The sequence below is a fragment of the Thermothelomyces heterothallicus genome, assembly GCF_042370625.1.
Source record: "Thermothelomyces heterothallicus CBS 202.75 unplaced genomic scaffold P884_scaffold_16, whole genome shotgun sequence".
NCBI lineage: Eukaryota > Fungi > Ascomycota > Sordariomycetes > Sordariales > Chaetomiaceae > Thermothelomyces > Thermothelomyces heterothallicus.
In genome coordinates, this window is record NW_027192577.1 from 58,647 (window position 1) to 80,261 (window position 21,615).

General features: G+C 56.6%; 7 protein-coding genes across 7 annotated transcripts in view; 5 read left to right on the top strand and 2 right to left on the bottom strand.

Moving 5' to 3' along the window:
* Positions 1 to 393: 393 nt before the first annotated feature.
* On the bottom strand, positions 394 to 1,822 carry P884DRAFT_300806 (cytochrome P450; the record flags this gene model as incomplete). The annotated part of the gene is made up of 4 exons (XM_069444804.1): positions 394 to 600; positions 668 to 1,051; positions 1,317 to 1,739; positions 1,805 to 1,822. The coding sequence occupies 4 exons, from the start codon at positions 1,820 to 1,822 to the stop codon at positions 394 to 396; spliced, it is 1,032 nt and encodes a 343-aa protein (XP_069296299.1).
* Positions 1,823 to 2,701: 879 nt separating this feature from the next.
* P884DRAFT_261072 (uncharacterized protein) lies at positions 2,702 to 4,694 on the top strand. Its single transcript, XM_069441520.1, has one exon. The coding sequence runs from the start codon at positions 2,746 to 2,748 to the stop codon at positions 4,375 to 4,377; it is 1,632 nt and encodes a 543-aa protein (XP_069296300.1). The 5' UTR covers positions 2,702 to 2,745; the 3' UTR covers positions 4,378 to 4,694.
* Positions 4,695 to 6,136: 1,442 nt separating this feature from the next.
* Positions 6,137 to 8,035, top strand: P884DRAFT_245764 (uncharacterized protein; the record flags this gene model as incomplete). The annotated part of the gene is made up of 3 exons (XM_069440439.1): positions 6,137 to 6,336; positions 6,523 to 6,879; positions 6,981 to 8,035. The coding sequence occupies exons 1-3, from the start codon at positions 6,252 to 6,254 to the stop codon at positions 8,033 to 8,035; spliced, it is 1,497 nt and encodes a 498-aa protein (XP_069296301.1). The 5' UTR covers positions 6,137 to 6,251.
* Positions 8,036 to 8,882: 847 nt separating this feature from the next.
* On the top strand, positions 8,883 to 9,371 carry P884DRAFT_285887 (uncharacterized protein; the record flags this gene model as incomplete). Its single annotated transcript, XM_069443793.1, has 2 exons — positions 8,883 to 8,930; positions 9,045 to 9,371. The coding sequence occupies 2 exons, from the start codon at positions 8,883 to 8,885 to the stop codon at positions 9,270 to 9,272; spliced, it is 276 nt and encodes a 91-aa protein (XP_069296302.1). The 3' UTR covers positions 9,273 to 9,371.
* Positions 9,372 to 14,642: 5,271 nt separating this feature from the next.
* On the top strand, positions 14,643 to 16,653 carry P884DRAFT_278579 (uncharacterized protein; the record flags this gene model as incomplete). Its single annotated transcript, XM_069443201.1, has 3 exons — positions 14,643 to 14,857; positions 15,001 to 16,113; positions 16,206 to 16,653. The coding sequence occupies 3 exons, from the start codon at positions 14,643 to 14,645 to the stop codon at positions 16,651 to 16,653; spliced, it is 1,776 nt and encodes a 591-aa protein (XP_069296303.1).
* A 1,626-nt stretch (positions 16,654 to 18,279) lies between these two features.
* P884DRAFT_300810 (protein-tyrosine phosphatase-like protein) lies at positions 18,280 to 19,595 on the top strand (the record flags this gene model as incomplete). The annotated part of the gene is made up of 2 exons (XM_069444805.1): positions 18,280 to 18,326; positions 18,434 to 19,595. 2 exons carry the CDS (start codon positions 18,280 to 18,282, stop codon positions 19,593 to 19,595), a joined length of 1,209 nt encoding a protein of 402 aa, XP_069296304.1.
* A 1,409-nt stretch (positions 19,596 to 21,004) lies between these two features.
* The window catches only part of P884DRAFT_261082 (uncharacterized protein), a 697-nt gene continuing 86 nt past the window's right edge, over positions 21,005 to 21,615 (bottom strand). Inside the window, exon 2 of the mRNA XM_069441521.1 lies at positions 21,005 to 21,598. Coding sequence (XP_069296305.1) covers positions 21,028 to 21,378 — 351 coding nt within the window. The 5' untranslated portion in view covers positions 21,379 to 21,598 and the 3' untranslated portion in view covers positions 21,005 to 21,027. The remainder of the gene's footprint in view (positions 21,599 to 21,615) is intronic.

Consider the following 21,615-nt stretch of genomic DNA (forward strand, 5'->3'; position numbering starts at 1 on the left):
ATATATGAGAGAGAATTAATTATTATATAAATAAGTTGTTGTTGCTCATAGTTGCTGATACGCACACCTTGGCAGGGCAAGCTCTTCGCGCTAGCATGACCGTCCTTCCCTTGCCATGATTAAGTTCAAATGCGCTTTATAAGACAGGTGGTTTCGCTATAATTATAAACCGAAAATCACGACAGAAACATCAGATCTCTTAGATCATTCTCCGTACTCAACAGTCATAATTAGATGTAGGCCAGCTTCATACCGTTCGCCTCCTTAGTTGTTGTCCTCTCGTGCGACTCTCTGACAACACATCGCCTAGAATTGCTAGAAAGAAAATTGAGCAACGATCATGTAATTTTGTCATTTGTTTTCAGCCTGGTTTGCTTTTCGAGTTCCCACGATTCACAAGGTGAATGGCATCCCTTCGGGCGTCTCCTTCCACTGCTGATCTTGATCGAGAAGTTCCTGGGCGTCCTTCCAAGCCTGACAAACCGCGGCCGCGCGTGACTCGCTCCGCGGCTTGACCCTGAGCGGGAACGGCCTCGGCTGTCTCAAAAAGTTACCGATCAAGTCGTCCTGGTTGGGGATGATGTCGTTCCCGTCGGCGTCCTTGGCCGGGGGACAGGTCAAAGGCACAAACGAGACGAGAGATGAAGAGGAACAGGGTCCTGTCGACGACGACGTGCATGCCCTCGCAGATGCAACGTCCCGCTCCGAAGCCGAAATGATCGCGCTTTGTCGGATCTAGGCCCAGTGCCGATTCGCTGGAGGTCGTCGTGTCGTCCATGTACCGGGACGGTTCAAAAGCCCGCGGGTTCTTATATCTCTTCTCGTCTCTGTGGATGCCCCAGATGTTGAGGACGACGCTCGCGCCCTTCGGAATCCGGTATCCCATGTACCCGTCAGCTCTGATGATGGCATGTGGCACGCCCAGAGTTGCCGTGGGCATCCACCGCAGAATCTCCTTCACGCAAGCCCTGAGGTATTGCGCCTCGGGGTTATCCATGTCGGCCATGGTTGGGAGCCTGTCGCCGCACACACGGTCGACCGCCTTCCTGCGCTTTCTTTTGTGCGTCGCGGTAGATGACCATAGCCTGGATAAAGCCGGACAGGGTGCACGCGGTCGTGTCCGAGGCAGCTTCCAATCCCGTACTGGCTGTCATTGCGAGTCCCATGTCGTCAACGTCCTCCTTCGTCTGGCCGATGCCCAAGCCAACGCAGAAACAGGGCTGGGGAAACGAAAAGGGAAAAAAAAAAAAGGAAAGGAAAGGAAGAATAATCAGCCAAGGTCACATTCATGGAGACAAACACACAAGGGTTCCCACCTTGGCAGTTCCCTCGCGCACTTTCCGCTTGGCCTCAAACCAAAGGTCACCGGCAAGATCGAGCGACGCCTTCCGAATGGAGAGTGCATGATTATAGAGCGGCCGGATGGCCGGCGGTAGATAACGCAGGACGGGGAAGACGTCGAGCAAGGCCGCAGCCCCCGCCCCGGTGACGTCGCCGAACTTCTCCATAGTGTCGTACATCAGGAGGAGCTTCGGATCATCGATCCTGGGCGTCCGAAATCCGTAGACCAGCTGCGTGGATACCGAGTTTGTGTACCGCCGGATATGGTGGAAGATGAGCTGCGGCTTGTCCAAGAGGTCGGTCATGACCGACGTGGTCTCAAGCTCCAGGTAGGGCACGTAGGCCTTGACCGCCTTGAACTGCAAGGCAGCAAGGATTGGCTCAACTTCAAGCTGGTTCTGGACACTGAATGCAGCGAGCTGCTGATCACTGTATGGATGCTCTGGGCCCAAAGTGCGGTGACGGGGCCTGTGGGTGCCATTGATATGTGCCCGGGCAAGGGTTCCATAAAAAGGTCTCGTGGTGACGGTCTGTAAGATGCGGGTTGCATTGCATTGGCATCAATAACTGCCTTCCTTGGGTAAAATAGGCGGAGCTATCGTCGTGCTGGCACAACACCGGTCTATCTTTTCAAGGTCGAAAGCTAACTTAACTTGTCTGGTCTGGTGTCTATGAGGTGATGAACGGTGAGCGGCATCTTAGCACGCTAGTAGATTTACTCCGTATTGAGGTATATAGTATAAGGTACGGACTAGGCTCCCCGCTCTTTGCCTCGGCAAATAGCTACTGCCAAACGTAGGAGCCCCGTGCCCGACTACACTAGAGGCCATTCGCGACAGCCCCCAACTGTATCTTGTCGGGGCTTATAAGCATGAGTTCCCCATGTTGATCTATCTTGAAAGCATCACCTAGCATCATAAATTGTTTATTAGTTAGTGCGCGCGGCAGATATTGACCGAGTCAGTGAGATAACGATTTTGAGGGTGTGAAGCATTCCACGCTGTTTACATACGACCACAGTACTTAAACTCTTCGGTACCGACAATAAGGTTTGTGTGATAGTCTAGGGCCTTAGTTAATGTGTTAGGGGACTTGCATATACTACGGACATACATCATGCCCCAGGGAGCCAGAGCCCCGCATTGAGGTGCGGCGCGACCCACAAGGCGGGCCAAGCCGCCCGAGCCCCCCAACTTGTCAAGGTAGTTATCACTTCAACGTGGGGCATCGGCAGCCCCTCGCTCATCTGCCCCTTGCCAAGGCAAGGATCATGCCAAGACACTGTACGTACGGAGTACCAGGTAGGTAACCAGCTGCTGCCTTGCATGCTGAGACCGTTCCTGCTCGGTCCAGGCAACCCAAACCGATAACCTCGAGAGCGTCTCATTCACAACGACGGCAGCAATGGCATCCACCGGACTTTCTGACGTGCTTTTCAAAAAGGTGGACGAATACGTCGATTCGCTGGCACCGCAGATCCAGCCCCGCATCACCCAAGAACTCGACGTGTTCCAGCAGAAGACTATCGATAGCCTGGAGGAGCAGGTTATCCATGCTTTCCGCTCTCTATTTAACAAGGAGACGGGTGGGTCCAAAGAGAGCACCGCGAGGACCCTCAGCGATCGGGTTCCCGATGCGTACGGCCGGCAGTCGCTGCCGTTCGCCGACGAGATCGCCAACCTCACCCGCAGCTTCGCCGACGTCGCTGCCGAAGCGGGGGACGACCTGCGCGACATCTTCGACCTGACCGAGAGCCGTGACCGCCCGGGTGGGTCACGCGCTCGAGGAGCGGATCATACCGACAACGTCAAGGGCTTCCTTTCCGCCGCCGTCCAGGCCGTCCAGGGCCACCTCGAGAATAATAGCAAAGGGCCAGGAGGTGGCGGCTTTCAGCTGGACGGGCTGCTCGGTGTCATCAGTAACACCGTCAAGGACGCCGCGCGCGACCCGGAGGAAAAGGCTCGCCTCATCGCGCCGGAGATCAAGGAAAAGGTCGCCGCAAAGCTCAGAGAGCAGCACGCCCCGATCGCCGAGCAGTTCACCCGCATCGCCCTCGACCACATCAAGCGCTGGCTGCGCGGGAACACAAGCACGCGGGATCTTGGCGACGGTGTCAAAGGGGAGATTGAAGAGCAGGTCAAGGACCTCGTCAAGGGGCTGGGAGGGCTGTTCGGGAACAAAAAGACACCCAGCCACGCGGCGTCCAGGGGCCTCGAAGATCGGACCCAAGACCGCGACGGAGGCGAGACAGAGGGGTCTGGGGGTTTCTCCAAGTTGATCAGCGAGAAGCTCAGCACCGGTCTGGCCGGGGTTCACAGGGAGGTGCGTCTCGAGTTCCGCAAGATCCTGGGCGTGATCGAAAAGCAGCTGTTCGAGCTGCTGCCCGACGAGTTCCAGCGGCCGCTAGAGAAGATTCTCGGCGGTAACCCCTTCGACTCGCAATTTGACCGCGACGCGGGTGCCTCGACCGACCGCGGTTTCGGTGACGACATCAGAGCAAAGCTGCTCAGTAAGATTCGCGGTCTTGTCCGAAAGGTTCAGGAGACACTCCGGGAGAGCATCCTGGCTATCGTCAACGGTGGACACCGCAAGTTCGAGCGCCAGAGCTGGCTGTTCGTTCAGAACATGGTGGAGCAAAAGGTCCAGAAATATCTCCCTAAAGTCAAGATCTCGGTGCCCGATGACATTGGAAACGAGGGTGTGAGTGTGGGACCGCCGACTTCCAACATCCAGCTTGGGGGCGGCCATCAGTCCACAGCTCCTCTTCCAACTTCCGGCCACTCCTCCTCTCCGGCCAGCCATGCTCCGGTTGCTTCCCCTTACCAGCCACAACACAGTCATGCCCCGCAGTACCAACCACAAGAGCAATACCAACCTCAGCGACCCCCACCCCAGCAAGGATATCAGTCTGTCAATCCCCTATCGTACGGGGGGGAGTACCGACCTCAGCAATATCAGCCGGGCCAGCCGCATGGCCACCAAGGGAGTTACGGCCACGGGGACGGCTATCAGTACGGGCAAAACCCAGCATATTGAAACCCAAAGGTCGAGATAGCTGTAAATAGCATATCCACAGAGCGAGTTTTGAGAAAGAGAGGGGCTGTTCTTCCCACTCCCACTCGGCTGTTAAGGCATCATCAACTCGGTGCGTCTAAGGATGCTACCGCACCTTTCCAGTGACAATTGGGCCGAGATAAAAGACAGACGGGTTCCATCTTTTCAACCCCATATATATACCTTATTTTGTAGCTTCCGCATGGTTCAACCCGCTACTGCAAGTCTGGAGGCACGGATGTCAAGACAATACGGTACCTTTCACCGCACCGCCTATCAAGAACGCCATCAACAGTGGGCAAGTGGAGCAAAGTGTAACGGTGTTCGAGCCTAAAATACACGACGGCAGCACTGGGCAACGTAGCCGAGCGAGCTAGGGACATCCACAAGAAGACAACAGCCTTCCCTCAGCCAGGCCATCGCTGCAAATAGCCAATAGCCCTAAAGAGGTACACAACAAGAGACACACCATAGTGGTCATGGATATAGTTACCTGCAATCTTGGATGAGTCGAAGAGTGTTTGCGATGCTCCGCTTACAGTCAAAACATCGGGAATCAGGTGCTATGCTCAGTTTCATCGTTGTTTCCAACAACAGGGCGGGAACCAATGAGGCTTTGGGCGGGTTCGGCCGAAGTTCGCTTTATCGGCTGCCGGCACGGGACAACCACGGCAGTGTTGAAATGCTCCGAGGGAAGATATACTAATTAGTAGGTTAGTCTCGGTTGTGTGTGATTGTATGTGCCACCACACGTCGCTGACGAACCTGGTCCCCTTCCCTCCCCTTCCCCGCCAACAACAGTGGGCCACCATCCAATCGTTTGCTTTGCCGATTCAGGCTCATCTGCGCATGATCCGAGGTCTGTTACTGAAAAGAGGAGTGACTACCTGAAACTCGTCAGCAAAGTCAGCTGTGTGGTGGTGGCTTCTCTGCGCCTTTTTCCTTCAGCACAAGTGTGGTTGAGGTAGAAGGCAGCAACGTAACCCACCAGAAACCCACCCAAGAGAGAGAGAGAGATGTATAATTAACAGTTAGCCAATGCTACCTCGGGTGCGTTCGTAACTAACTCACACTTGGCTCCGACAGCCAGACAGTGGAGGTGGCCGTTGAGTTGGTCATACAGGTTGTATAGGTACCTAGTAATAACCAATTATCCGCTGAGGTGGTTCATCGATTGTAGGCAGTTGAGGTCACACAAGGCACCTATATCCGGCTTGCCAGGTCCGCATGTTGTTGGTGGCCAATGATACGGATTCACTGCAGTCGAGTTTGACTTGGTTGTTACCGCGCTGTGGACGGACTCGATTCATATAAAGTAGCTTGGCATCTCTAGGTAAGAGCATGGACAACTTTACCGAGCTGATTGTCCGCCGAGTACAGATTGAAGATTGGAATTCACGACCCCAATTCCAAAAGGAGAGATGGAAAACTAAAGTGAAAACAGGATTACTGGGAGGGAAAACGTGAGCACCTACGCGTTATCTGTCTGGGTAGTGCCATCACATTAATACAGAGAGATACGAACCTAATAGTTAAATAGAGCTAACGTTACGAGTTGCCGTGCAACAGTCGCCTTGGCACGGGCGCCTTGCCTCTTTGAGCCTAGAGCCCTGGCCTCTGGCACCAAGCAAAAGCTGTGTTGGTAACCTAACGCGTCAGAGTCGCTACCAAATGCTGTGGACCCCTCAGACCCGGACGGCGCTCAAAACGACGTCAACGAAACGGCGAAACGGGTGTTCTTCCCGCCACACCACGAGACATCCTCCCCGTCTTGCAAAGCAAAGCCGCGGACGCAATTCCCATCGTCGTCGAGTCTCCCCGGGCTCCCTGGCGACCAACGGTGTGCTTTGCCCACCATGACGGATCAGCTCGATGATCGGACGCTGCGCCTCGTGTTCCAGTCGCGACCAGACATCCTGGCCGGCATCCAGAAAGCTGCCGGTACGCGCGCCTGCCACTCTTCTCCTTCTGCGCTCGACCACCAGTGACTCGAATCGCTCGAGAATCGGCGCACCTGAGGCACCAGATTTCGTGCGATCGGGCGAGCGATGCTGGACTGGACGCTCAGGAACATTTTCGTCGGCTAACGCAAGCGTCTCGGGGCCGATGCTCGTTGGACTACCATAGATACCCCAGCGCGTATAGCATTGTTCAATGACATTGCCAGTTTCGTGTACGAGCAGATCGGCGCGGCCGACTCCCAGAACGGTCCCGCATCCAAAAGGAGGCGAGTCGACATTGCACAGTTTCCGACCCATACGCAAACAAACGGGCAGGCACATGGCGGGTTGCCGCCGGCCAGCCTGAGCGCCGGCGTCGACGCCACCACCGCCGACCCCGTACTGCTCGAGATCAAGGATATTTCGGTCTCAGTACCACAGCGCAAAAAGTACGATCTTTGTTTCACCAAGCACTACTTGTATGCCCGCGCGTCGGGGACGTCGGTCCCGGTCCAGGGCATCGTGTATCCATGGAAAGATATCGGTACGCTTTGTCGCACAACTAACTTAATCCCCCCCTTTCTTCACTCGCTGGTCCTCTCCAAGCTGGCCTGCTAACTTCCGTTTGCCCACTTGTCCTTTTAGAGCATGCGTTTTACCTACCGGTCCCCGACAAGTCGCAGGCACAGTACAACTACGTTCTTCTCCCGCGCGGCAGTTACCTCCCGACGACGAAGCAGGCTGGCGCCAACGCCAACACCAACGACAAGCAACAGCCCCTCGAGCCGCTCGTCTTCACCGTCCCCGCCACGGCGCCGAAGCCCGGCACCGTCGCGGGCCCTTCGGCCGCCGCGGCCGAGGCGGTCTCGGACACGTACAGCAATCTCTTCCACTGGGCCCTGGTCACCTCGATGCGCTCGGCCGGCAACCACGCCTGCGAGCTCATCGCTTCGGACCCCAGGCTCTTCCACAGCGTCGCGCGCCAGTCCCACCGCCCCGGCGAGAAGGCCGTGCACGTCAAGGCCTTCCGCGGCACCAAGGATGGCTTCCTCTTCTTCCTCCCCACCGGCATCCTCTGGGGCTTCAAGAAACCCGTCGTGTTCCTGCCGCTGGACCGGATCGTCGCCGTCAGCTACACCAACGTCCTCCGCACTACCTTCAACATGGTGGTCGAGCTCGACACCGACGCCCCCGCAAATGGCGACGCGAACGACGACAACACCGCCGCCACCGCCATCGAAAAGGAAGTCGAGTTCGGCATGCTGGACCAGGAGGACTACCAGGCGATTGACGAGACGTACGTCCGCCGCCACGGCCTCGCCGACCGCAGCATGGCCGAGCAGCGCAAGGCGAAGCGGCAGCTGGCCGAGAACCACAGGAAGCCTGCCGCCGCAGCCGCCGCCGCCGCCTCCTCCTCGGGCGGGGACGACGCGGCGGCGGCCGCGGACGAGGGCGCCGACGGCCTGACGGAGCTGGAGCGGGCCCAGCGCGAGGCCGAGCAGCGGCTGCAGGACGAGGAGGACGAGCTCGAAGAGGACTACGATCCGGGGAGCGAGGGCGACAGCGAGGGCGAAGGCGGATCCAGCGAAGAGGACGAGGACAGTGAAGCCCAGGACGATGAAGAAGAAGGGGAGGAGGAGGAGGAGGAGGAGGAGGAGGAGGAGGAGGAGGAGGAGGGGGAAGATCGCATGCAAGAGTAGCTTCTGAAGCCCCCCCCCCCCGGGAGCATCTGGTGACTGGTGTTCTTTGTTGGACATCATTGTAAATTCACATTGAAAAAAGGGGAGATCATTCGTGCATGCGTGAACCCTGGACGTTGGACGCGTGAGCTGGTCTTCGGAAGCCTTCCCTCGGACTTCCCATTCTTCTGCTCTCTCTTCTCTCGGCTGATACTTTTTCCTGTATTCTTTTTTTCTTTTCCTAAATTTTTTTATTGTTTCTTTTTTTCTTCTATTCCTTCTACCCTCTTCTCTACTCTCAGCGTCATCTCTACGCCAATGGCAACGCAGGTTTCCTCCTACGGTGCTCCCTCCCTGATCGACAGGATCACCAGCGCTCCCAAATAGTTCTCAACGGATAACCTCGGGTTGAGCTCGATCGTGGGCTGCTGTTTCCAAGGTAGCAACAATGACAGGGAGCACCTAGGCATGCGTTCACGGTCGGCGAGGTTCTGTCGCTTCCATGCTGTCCCGGCGCATGGCTGTTGAAAAAGTTGTACTAGACCCAACAGGGCACTACCTGCATTAGACTGCTTCTTGGTGCGGTGCGCCACGGCCACAGCGAACGATTCTGATAGGCCGTGCGATTCGTTAGGGTGCTGGGGAAAAAAGGCTGAAGGCACCCAAGTTGCGCCCTATGTACACTAAAGTAGTGTGCAACCAAGTCTAAGATTACGTACATAACAAAAACAAGAAAGGCGGAAAAATCCGAGCCAATGCGCGGGTTTCATTCCGACAATGCATCCTCGGTTCCAGGGAGAAAAGAGGCTTCGCTTCGTCAAGGCGGGGTTTTTTTTACTCGGCAGTCGAGTCGATCAGTACCTCCGTAATGAACACTACGAAATTAATGGATCGGCTCGGCACGGGAGAATGGAGAGTCACACTTGGATGGCCTGGATGGCGGGGAGATTGGATTGGTGTGTGGACGATACCTGTTGTAACGATGTGTGTGCATGCGCATAAAATGCACTGATATACCCCCATGTTTTAGCTGCTGCACAATGACATCTGCGTGGGCGAGTTGCTGGACCCTGTTTCCGCATCAAACGGCTTTCGGCTGCCATCGTTCCACAAGAGCTGCAAGCGGCCTCTGGTTGCTCTACACACCCCACTCCTCCTCCTCCTCCTCCTCCTTCTATCGCTCAAGTGGGTACAACCCTCTGCATTCGAGAGGGGAAAGGAGAAAGAAAAAAAGAAAAAAAGAGGGGGTGAGAGATAGCAGGAACTCGAGAGACCGGCGGGAATATTCGGGGTAGGACGGCCAGGTCTGGGGAGGAACAGGCACTGGCATCGCGGATGAGTGTTGAAGTCGTCCTTGTTGTGGCTCCATCTGCGAAAGGATTGGGCTTAGTGTATGTATGTATGTACAGCACCTCTGTTATTCCCACCTTTGATCTCATGATGATCAGTGACCATCCCTGATACCAACCTTACCCCCTACCCTACCCCCCCTCTTCGTTGCTCTTCGTCCGTCTGGAAGGTCATGGTAGAAGAGAGTGAGGCGTCTAGGCCATGTGGGTGGCACTCCGGGAGGGGGAAGCAGTGTTGTGGACCGAAACGTCTCACATGTACATCCGTACCGGATTGAAAGCTCCGTCCAGGTCCAAGCAAGCAGTTAGACAGAAGGCTGCGAGGCTAAACACATCCAAGAAACCCGTACTAACGTTGCGTCGCCCTCATTGGTACTGCCGATTGCAATGCCGGCGCTTGCCCCGCTTCGGCCGCTGTCGAAAGTACGGATTACACACCTACCTTACACACACTTTGGCTCTTGTATGGAGCTACGTACTGTATGTATGTATGTATGTACACCGACGCAACCTGCAGGACCGTGCTCAGCATGGTGCAGTTCCCCGCTCACGCTACAGCCCTCTTCGCAGCGGGGGGAGTGGGAGGGGGGTTAAAGCCGTCTCGCGGTGGTGAAGCCGGGTGTGACCGTGGTGGATGGGGGTTCTCGAGCTTCTCACCGCTTCATCAACTTGGCTTAGTGCAAGTGCTAGTGTCAGAAGGGATTAGTTTAGTGGTCTGATAAGTACGTACGGATTACGCAGGACGGAGAATACTACGGGTTTAGTTTGTCCTGAAGCTACCCCGCAATTGCAAAGCCGTCTGCGGGATTGGATTACGAAAGATGGAAGTTCCCGACGGCGATAGCATTTGTGTGTTTATATTGATCGTCGATGCAGGGAGTGCGGTGATTACGGAATCTGCCCTCGCGGGATGTGTTATAGGTAGGCTTGTAAGCACCTGAGAAGTGAGCGTAACAAGGCGATGTAAGAGGGGAGCCGACCTTCGAGGGAGTAGTCGTGTATGCATTATATATGTAGGTATGTACTTAATTACGAGGAGTCTGTTGTGGAGGAACTCCCGTAATTAAGCCAAGTTAGTGTAGTGTACGTCCGTACACTACTACGTAAGACCAATTGTCAGACTCGGTTTGACATAACGCGAGGACCAAGGGCCCTCGTCAGAAGCACCCGCGTGTCTTGGATTTCTGCCAATCAACGCTGTTTCGGAACCGGCAAGGGTCGCTCTGTCCCTACCGTAGGGCTGAAAGAGCCTTCCCAGGCCATCCGTGGGCGCCGGGCTCTGGGCTCCAAATTGCCTGCTGACGGGACCGTGCGTGCAACACTGGCTAAGTATCCGAGGCGCGCGCTCACGCAGCACAGACTTCAATCTCCTCGATGGGCATGTTGCGGTATAGACAACCGATGTCCTTGTTTTCCGTCTTGTCCACCTAAACAAACGTTGGCGAACCTAGGGGCCCCTTTGAGGGACGCGGGTCAGGCAACTTGCAGCAATACGGAGATCAAAGGCAGAAGGGGGGGGATTAGAGCCCCGAGTGGGCACCTCCCTAGGCACCCAAGGTGCCTAAGGTTCCAGAAGCTGCAGTGTTTGACCTCGGGGAACAAGAGAGCGCACGGCGATTTGCCGGGGATGACAACGACGCATCCACTGGCGCGTGCAGTGGCCTCCTGCAGACCATGGATTTATTGTTACCTTCCTGGGAAATTCGAACCAGCGGGATGAAGGAGGCTGAGTGGACTAACGCCATCCAGAGACGATTTATTGATCCTCGCCGAATTTGGCTCGAAACCGTTGCTCAGCCAATCCCGAGGTTAACGTAATGGGGAACGTACGGATTACTTGTACTACGTCAACGCATGGTGTATGGTAATACTCTACTCCGTAGATGTACGGGAATGTTACATACAGTTCACAACGTTCTACGTCCGAATCATCCTCTCCAGTGGTTTCCCACCCAAACTGCTATCGGTGAAACAGAACAGAGACGATGAGAGATGACGCTGTCTCAGCACTGAGCCGCGATTTGCGCGTGCAAGTTGCTCTGGTCTCGGAGGAACGGCCATTTGCCGCCGGCACGCTACTAATTGCCACCTGCCAGATGAGCGCTCCACCCGCCCTCCTGTTTCATGCGCCACGCGAGGGCTCGGTGGCAGGTCAGGTCGCCCTGCTGTGGTCACGGGGAAAGGAGAAAAAAAATTGAACGACGAACAACCCACAGAAAATGCACTGCCTCCCTGAGTGTACTAGTATATCGTAAATCGGGTGTTCCTATACGAGAAGTCAGACAACCATGATATGAGCATGTTAAACGCGCACTTTGTAAATATCGTACCTGATCAATCTGCCTGACCAAGTCATAACTCAGTTGGCCTTGAACATGTCATGGGTCGCCAAGAGCCCCATGTCTGCATTCCACGTATTAACTGTAATCCATTCATACCTCCCTTAAATCCGTACATTCCAATGACGTGCCTACTTAGGGGCATGGTAATGTGTGTTCGAACCGTGTCAATGTATGCTGTGTTTTCCATGTATTCAGCCGAAGGACAAGATTGCCCTTCTGACGCACTTCACGAGCTTACGTATGTATATGTTACACAACACCCAACACGACGACGGCCAGCGACACTGCTACACCCGTGCACTGCACGGAATTCGGAGATGGCTATTTATTTAACTAGAAGAAAGTGGACCGTCCATCGAGACCTTGTTGTTGGGTCCCCGTCCACGCCGATGCGGTTAGTTCCCCCACAGGCGGTGACCCCTTTTTTGCCTGGCAAGGCGAAGCCCCGAAAGCCCCGCTTTAGCATGGATGACCGGCTCGGCAACCTTCCTGCCATGCCTATCGCCCTCGGTGAAGAGAGGCACCTCTCCCAAACGGCAGGAAAACGGCATGCATACCGTTTCATTCAGTTCTCTTGGAGAATGCTAGAGCAGAGCCCCCAGGGGGCTGGGGAAGGGGGTTGGGAGGAGGCGGCTATTTCGAAGAAAAGAGCAGTACGAAGTACAATACCTCTTGTCTTGCTGTTGCATTGGCCGAAGAGGGAGACGGGCGGGCGCCTGCTGTGGGAAGGGAGGGTGAATCGGTTGCCAAACAATCTGCTTGTGGAACAAAAAAGACGCGCGCCCGCGCAGGGATTCCTGTTGATCTCGCAGGCCGTCAACATCTCGGGGCCCACCGCTCCATTTCTCTTCCTGGTCCTGAGCTCACTCGAGGATTGATTAGGGCCCCGTGGACTGCGGACTGGCATGGTCCGTCGGACGAAGTGTGTGGACGGCTTACTACACCACAACTCAAGACTCACAAAGGCAGGGCGGGCTTGATGGGTGGGTCGGGCGTGAACCCCTTTGGATGGCGCGACATTCGGCGCGATGCCATGCGTGTGCAGGGAGCAAATCGTGCCGAAGAAAGGGCATCTGCTGAGGCCGCCCCTTCCAAATGCGCGCTCTGGAGAATAATCGTAGCTCTGGTACCATTGCAAGCACCGTACTGCATTCAGGAAGCTCCTGTGCATGAGGGTATGATACATACGTAACTACTCATGTATGTACATGCATGTATTGTACCCGCTACACGTGCGTGCAAAACAGGCTACCCATCTAAAGTATCACCTTAGTTTTGTTTACGATCTACTAGTACCGTACACAACATTGAGTCAGAGGTGCCTAGTGCAAGTAAGGTATTAGCCTACCTGGAAGGTACATGAACTACTTGAGGCATCTAGGTCTGTATGTACATACCTGTAGGTAATATGTACCTAAATTACGGTACGGAGAGCACCAAAGGGAAGGGGAGATCGCTAGGCAGCTTACGCAACAAGTAAGGTACCAGTAGTTACGTTAACTCCGTGGATTAGCGACGGAAATTTCTGCGCACAGGGCTCCTTGGGTTCCGTGTCGTCCTTTGTTCCACGCCAGCTCCCGCGTGTTCCGTTTGCCCAAGTCCTTCGTGCTGCATTTCTCCATCCTGCCCGCCCGGCCGTCCCGTCGCTCTGCCGCCACATCCCGCGCCCTACAGCCCTACGACGGCGTGTTCAACGCCCTGGAATTTTGGCGCTCTTGGAACGGCAAACCCACACTAACCAAGATTTCAGTTCAATGCGGCTGTACCCTGCGTTCTCTGGAGGTTCGCTCAATTTACGTCCCTGGCGACAAGCGAGACTACCGTGTCGCGGATCTTTTGCTGCCAGCTGAACCATCGAAACGACACTTATTACAGTAGGTACAATACCTCCAAAAGTTAGTCACCAAAATGAATGGCGGGGGTGCACGTCCGTTCGCCCATTTCGAAGCGACTCGAACGCTGCCGACTGCCCCACAAGGTGCTGGGCTGAACCCACCAGCAACTCGCCCTTCCACAGTGGAGTATGCACAAACGTGGTGGGTTCTCTCAAAATCCTCTCCCCGCCCCCTGCTGACCGGCATACCCAGCGTAAATTCCCCCCCCCCCCCCCCCCGCCCCGCACTCCCCGAGCAAAACCCCCCCCCCCCCCCAAAGCAAACCCAGGGCCAGGTCGCTCCACTGGGCGGGCTTCGCACGCCTGTCCCAATGGACCGGGATTCAACACAGTTGTAGTGGCGGGCCGCCCTGCGTTTATTTTCTTTTTTGGCACCTCCTCCCCCAAAATGTCCATCACTAAAGCAAGGTGAAATGATTTAATGTTCTACCACCGCCTTTCGCCCCCCTTGACCCTTTCCCGTCCCCTGCCTCTCCTATTCGTTACTGGTTCATGCTGGGGAGGTCTCCTCGTGATTTTACATGCTGGATTTTGAGAGGCGTGCCTGCAACCAACCCGAGATTGAGAGAGCGCGGCAAGACCGGCTTTCTGGGACGCCTGAACAGCTGAGTGTTTTCAGCGAGCTTCCATTCAGTCCTCGCCATCCACCGAGGTTGGAGGGACGTTTTTATTTTCGCCTTTTGCTTACCGGCCTCAGTGGGTCTCGGTTCAGCTAGGCCCTCTCGTAAGCGGCGGCGGCAGCGAGAGCAGCGCCCGTCGCCTTGCTCGTCAGCTCGCTCTCCGCCGTCCCTCTCCTGCTTGTCGTGTCCTTGCCACGGCGCGCAACACCCGGCCAAAACGTCATGGCGGCCATGCCCATTCAAGCGCCCTCGCGAGGAGGGTATGGGGGGAGAGATGCGAGCACCAGCCCAGGCTCTCTCCCGCCCATATCAACAGGGCACGTCGAGACCCTCCCGAGACCATTTGGCCTCCCGAGCCGAACTGTCCCTTTCTCGAGCAACCTCTCGCCATCGGCCGCTTCGGCTCCGATGACAATACGCGGCATGAACCACGACGACGTCCCTCCGCCATTACCACCGCCCCGTCTGGTTCCCATCGACGGCCCCCTCGACCCCAAGCTGCAGTGGAAAGAGAGCATGCGCCGGGACAACTACGGCAGTCCCGACACAGACTCGCTGGGACATAGCTTTCGGCGGCCCGGCCTGTCGTTCAGGAGCGACGTCTCTGATGACGGATACCACAGCCTCGACAGCTTAAGGTGCCCCCCCCCCCCCCCCCCCCCCCAAAAAAAAAATAAAAATAAAAATAAAAATAAAAAAGCCGACGAGTCTTGCCAATATGCTCTGGGCTCCATGTTCAGTTCAGGTTGACTGACCCCGCGCGCACCGCCCTGAGTTCTAGGTCTTGTGGCTTGCCTTCCCCGTTTGGCCATCACACTCTTCAGAGCTACCGCCCCAATGGCGACGCGATTGACAACTCGATGCTCGACAAGCTCAATCGGTCCGCGCGCCGTTCAGGTCTCAGCGCGTCGGTCAACGACCTTCCCGGACCCCGTCCCCACCACACTCAACTACCGACGCTCTCCCTTCCTCACCGAACTCGGCAGCCGTTCAGCGACGTGAGCTTCACCAAGTCTCCCCTTTCCGTATCGGCGACGTCCCCGGTCGGCGGCGCACCTTTTGGCTATAACCATGGGCGCGGTTCCGCCGACCACCGCTCGCCGCTGGAGACAGCGGGAAGCGACTACGATCGCTCCCCCCTCTCGCGCCCCCACAGAACGGCTACGGGCTCGGCGGCCGACGATGGGCCAGGTCCGGGCTATGGGGCCTATGATGCCCGCGAAGACGACACTGATTTCCCGATGGAAGAAACGACGCGCATGCGCACTCTGGCCATTGAGGACCAATGGCGGGAAAGGGACTGGGATAGGGACCGCGAAAGGGAGCGGGAGCGTGACTATTGCCAGCCCGGCCAGAAACGCAGGGCCTCGTCGCCGCCGAGTGACGATTCCGCGCTTGCAAGCGACGCGCTGCGAAGGAGGGACGGCAGCCTGCTATCGAGAGGTTCCCCCACCCCGAGGCTGCTGATGATACCCCAGAACTCGGTCTCGAGCGCGTCGTCGGTGAGCCGAAGCGGAAGCTTTGTCAGTAACCTCACGGCCAGCAGCGTCACAAGCATGGGCTCCTTTGGGCGTCGATCTCCGAACCCCCTGTCCCCGGCTGGTCTATCCCCGACGGACCCCATGAGCTGTAGCAGCCCGTATCCTCCACCGTCCAGCTTATCCGCCTCTCCCCGGCCCTCGGCCGCGCGTTCGCTCAGTGCGCTCTCGTCCCAGCAACGAACTGCTTGTGAGCAGCCCCTGCCACCCCAGGCCACGCGCACGGTAGCCTCGCCGCGGAAGCTCGCCGAGATTCCCAAGAGTCACGGCAGCCTAGCCGCAAAGCTCAAGGGTCCCTACATGTGCGAGTGTTGCCCCAAGAAACCCAAGAAGTTCGAGACAGAAGAGGACCTCAGGTATGCTACTTGGCCAACCTTCCTACGAAACAAAGAGGGAATATTTTTTTTCTAACCTTTCAATCTTCCAAACCTCTTTCTCTTTTATCTAGAGCGCACGAAGCCGAAAAGCAGTACGGGTGCTCATTCTGTGGCAATCGTTTCAAGAACAAGAACGAGGCCGAGAGACATCAGAACTCGCTCCACGTCCGGCGACACAGCTGGTCATGCTCGGCCTTGACGAGCTACGAGCGGGCGTTCCACGACAGCACGGCAAGGCCCGGCGAAGCCGACGTCTGCGGCTACTGCGGCGAAGAGTTCCCCAGGACGGGCCGGAGCCCGGGCGGACTGACGCCGAGCGAGCAGGATTGGGAAGACCGCATACGGCACCTACAGGACGTGCACAAGTTCCGCGAGTGCAACTCGAGCAAGAAGTTCTACCGCGCCGACCACTTCCGTCAACACCTTAAACACAGCCATGCCGGTACCAGCGGCAAGTGGACCAACATGCTGGAAAACGCGTGTATGATGGAGGAAGAGCCCCCCGCCCCCACAAGATGAGAACCCGGCCGCTCCCCCTGCCTTAGCCAATCCTCTTTGGGATTCGAGGAGAAGAGGGTTCGTCGTGTCTGTTTCATCGGGGCGAGACGAGAGGCACATCAGGGCCGAAGTCAAGTGTGAAAAGTTCCGCGGGACTACGGCGTCTCGGCAGGGCCGAACGACCGCATTTCCCTTTTTTTTTTCCCTTTTTTTATCTTTATCATTTTCATGTTAAGCTTAACTCTGAGTGCTCGAGGTGTAGGGCTGATGAACATTCGGCGGAAAAGAGGGGGGAAGGGGCCCAATCGCATCGATGCTCGGTCTAGGATTTGGAAGCGTTGGGACGTTTCCGGGTCCGGCAAGTGGGGCCAGGGAAAGAGTTTGGCCGAAACGTCTTTTTTCCTGCGGAGGTGGCCCAGTGCATCATGGCCTTGCGACGTTCCGCTTGATGGGCAAGGGCAACGATCCTCAGGAACCCTGCAGCAGGGAGCAGTATTGGCCATGGGCCCTGAACGAGCCCTTGTACACAGGGGCCATCGCCATCCATCTCCATCCGACAGATCCCTCCGACCCGGTTGCCAGACCGACCACGGGCGGGATCCCTGCTTGGGGCCCGCTGGCGCCTCTCTCCCTGTGTCTGTCACTTGTTCCAGAGGCATGCGGAGGCAGTGGACTAGGGAGGCATTCGAGCCTTTCGGTTCGCTGAACCCGTCTTCGATACTTCTCCGCAGATTCTTCAGGAGATCCCGAGCGTCCCGTTATCGGCCCGGTAGCGACCCATCGCCTTACACCGTCGACTTGGAGAGTGCTCTTAACTAGTTGATCGGGCGATGCACTAACCATCCGGCGGTCTTTCAGAACGGCGGTGAACTTGCCCTAGCCCACCTCAACCGTTTCCGTGCGCATTCTGCACCCGGCCGTCCAGTAGACGGCGAATCCTGTCGCCTTGAACGAAGTTATGATTGGGACTTTTACACACTTGCATGCCATGGCGGAATTCACTGGGTGTCAAGGCTCTCTTTTGGATCTTTGGCAGCCGGCGTGTGTTGCCTTGATGGGAGATCTATAAAAACTGATGATCATGCTCCGCATTTCCCCCCCTTTTTGTCTTGTTTTTATCTCTTCTCCTTTCTGTTTCCCTTTTTTTATTTTTTTTTTTTTTATTTTTTATTTTTTGGTCGGCATGGTTCTGTTTTAAAAGCGACCCGCAAGAATTGTGCTGCATTTCCCGGGAATTGAGGCGTCTTTGGGCGAATACGGAGTATATTCGTAGGTCGGTAAATTTGATACTTTTGTACCCGTAAAGAATGACGGCCGTGACGATCTTAGATGAAATACGGATATTTCGTACATGAACAGTTTATGACCTGGTATTCCGAAGATCAACCTATTCAGGGTTGATCTATCCGTATTCATCCGGGCAAATAGTGCCCTGGGCTAAAGAAAAAGGGGGAGGGGGAAGGGAGCATCAGCCCCGCAATGCACTCACAGCTCTTGCTCGGCTGCTAGTTAGATAACTACCGAGTTATGCCGGGTGTGGGGCGGAGACCCCCAGGGTGTGTGACCACGTTCCAACGGTTTTTCGCGTGTCCGCGGGGTAGGCAGGACCTTGACAACCACAGTAACAAGCGACTTGATACCGCTGAGATGGCCCTAAACAGGATCGACGGTGCCGATGAGCTCTACATCGGAGGGTAAGTTTGTGTTTATTCTCTTCTCTCTATTTCTATTCCCTAATTATCATTTGGTACCTCTTCCAAAGCCGAACCAATCGAGACCTGACCATTTGAATGCCGCGCAGCGTTTTCGGCCTCAACCGCCCGAGACTCATCCAGGAGCACAAGTTTACCCACATCCTATCCGTCATCAAATACGCACTCAACCGAGACGAAGATGCGTTTCGAGACGTGGAGCACCTCAGCATTGACATCGACGACATGGAGGACCAAGACATCCTCGTGCACCTTCCCCGGATGGTGCGCTTCATCGACAACGGCCTCCGCCACAAAAGCGACGAGACCACACCGGTACCACCTCCCCCTGCCCCGGCAGCCGAACCACCAAGGTCTTCTTCGTCTTCTCCCCGCTCCGGCGCAGTCCTCGTCCACTGCGCTATGGGCAAGTCCCGTTCCGCCACCGCCATCATCGCCTACCTCCTCTGGAAATACCCGCACCGCTTCGGTCGAGCAGACCCGGCAGGAACCGCTCAGCAGGCTGTCGAGCGGGCGCTCCACTGGGTTCGCCGCAGCAGGCCCGTGGCCGAGCCCAACGAAGGGTTCATGCGCCAGCTCGAGATGTGGTGGGACATGGGTCGCCCGGCCGACAGCGACGACGCGGTCGAGAAACACCCGGCCTACCAGCGCTGGCTGTACAGGCGGGAAGTCGAGGACGCGGCGCGCGTCGGCAGGGTTCCCGACCGGATCCGGTTCGAGGACGAGGCGGCGGCGGAGGTTGCGGGAGGAAATGCCGGGACGGCAACCGCAGCAGGAGCAGGGCGGAGCGGCGCGGGGGAACAACAAGGCACGGAGCTCAGATGTAAGAAGTGCCGGCGCGTGCTCGCTACGGGTCCGTTTATCGTGCCGCATCAAGGCCGGGGTGCCGGCGCGGAGCGGTCGGGCTGTCCTCACTATTTCGTCGAGGCCTTGTCGTGGATGCGGCCAATCCTGGAAGAGGGAGAGCTCGACGGCCGCTTGACCTGCCCGAACGCCAAGTGCTCTGCTTCGATAGGCCGCTACGCGTGGCAGGGGTTCAAGTGCAGCTGTGGCGAGTGGGTTGCCCCGGCCTTCTCGCTCCAGACCAGCAAGGTCGACAAGGTGGTCACGCGGGGGAACCAGGGCGGCGACGCCGCCTTCGTAGCTAGCCGGATGGCTGCCCTGGGCATCCGCATGCCTCCGCGGATGGCAGGTCCTCCCACCGTAGCCCCGCCCGGCGCCGTGGTCGACAAATCCAAGGAGAATCTGTGATAACCACAAGGGGCCGCCGCCTCAAAGCCCACCTTCCACATCCTCAATGGATTCGCGGGGATGCACAGGAGGGGAACTCGGCGAGACACGTACTGGACCCTCCCGGATTCCCCTTCCGCGTCGATTGAAACGGGAAGGTAGGTGCAATCTGCACAACCGTTCATGCCTCCACGATCGGTTAGCCAGCTGGAGCTTCTCAACCTGAAGGATCCTGCACGCGAGGGGAGTCTCTCTCGACCTGGGACACACGTCTGGACCGTGGAGCCCTCGAGTGTTTTACGAGGTGGGGTCGTCCTGGTGTGTGTAGTGATGCCGGTTTTCACTCCATACCTATCCTGTGTCCCCTGGGAGGGAGGATTGCCACCCCATTTGCTGCGAAGTCAGATTCGAACGCATTCCATTTATTGCTATGGACGCCAACCATGGCGTGATTCCCTCTTCGCTCAGTACTAAGCAGGATGCGGCTCGCTGGCTGTAAGCCACTCCTCGCCCCCCACCCCCACCGGAGGCCTCTTCCAGGGCTGTCGCGAGCCTTATGGGGCCTCTGGTCGGTATCGTCTGTCCTCCCGTGTGTGTACCATGTATGTCTGTACACAGACCAAGTCCATACGTATACGACCCGGGTCACGTTATTGGCCGTTCCCATGCGTTGCCCCAACTCTCTCCTGTTCCGACGTGGTTCGGTCTGTGTGAGGGAATCCTGCTGAAAGCATGTCCCTACGGCCCGGTCCTCTGGCGCAAACCGCTTTTTAGTCTGGTCAGATTCTTTCCCGCGCGGGCCGATTCCCTGCCACTCTGGCCGTTCGCGATCACGCCGAACAGTGAGTGCGTCTTGGCTATGCTGCGGAAAGAGCCCCGACGTGTGCCACGGCGTTTTGCTCCCGTGTGTGTACGGATTTCATACCATACATGGTGTTTCTCGACATCCGCTAGTCCAGCGCTGGCTGACTCTGCAGGATGTCCCTCATCAGCCGGCTGCCGTGTGGTGACAGCACAGAGTAAGCACTAATGTGGCATGGAGCAGCAGACACGTTAGACGGGTATATCTGGTGAAATGCATGGAAGATTCCCGAGCTTGAGATCCGCTCCGGATGGTGAGGCAGGGTTCTGACATCATGGAAGGCAGAAGCTCAAAGACTCATGATCCTGGTTCAATCCACCGCCGCGGTTTGTTTCCGTCGTGGAGCGACATGTCGGCTACAGAAGCAGCAGCGAACGGGTTTCTGGTAGCTTGACTTTTGGGCCATGAATTAATTGCCTATGGCCTTGGAATGAATTTCTTAGATGGATACAGCCGGGGTACTGATTTGCCGAGGAGTACGTTGGAATGTACGTAGAAGCTTATATTCTCTTGTGGCCGTCTTCCCTGGCAGCCGGCGGCCGGGGCCCCTGCTGTATTAACAAGCACTGTCCATGCTGCCAGCGATCGCCATCAGATGGGAATACAATGGGCCGTCGGGTGTTCAACGCGGATCCTACAAGGGCACGGAAGACCATCCACGACATTCTCTTGGCCACGATCTCGCTGCTGCTGTCGTTGAGGGCTCAGGCTAGTGGTTCGATGCGTCCGAGCTCCACTTGAGGGGAAATCGGTGCTGCGTAAACAACCCAACTGCTTCAGGACAATTGGGATAGTACTAAGCACTCCTGCGGGATGAAGGGAGCTTTCCCCCCGGAGTGCTGGCCTGGGGAAAAGTCCGAGCCAGATCGCCAAGGAGGGAGTGGCCGATACCGAGAATAGAAGTGCCATGCGTGAGGGCACAAGTCGAGGCGACCATTTCATCCTCCGTCAGCGAATGATTGTCATCCACTCGCAAGCCTTGTCCTTGCCTCTGACCCTAAAGTCCCTTCCGGAAACGGAGACGCGCGTTGGCCTCCGTTATTTGAGTCGTTCGATGCCGCCAGTTAGTGGGAGTGCTGTCAGCCCACCGTCACAAGCCTGAAAGATTCGTTTAGAAAACAAAAACAGAAAGAAAAAGAAAGAAAGAAAAAGAAAGAAAAAGAAAGAAAAAGAAAGAAA

What these genes read in the sequence shown, in the direction of transcription:
- P884DRAFT_261072 (XM_069441520.1), top strand. Translation starts at nt 2,746, where the DNA reads ATGGCATCCACCGGACTTTCTGACGTGCTTTTCAAAAAGGTGGACGAA.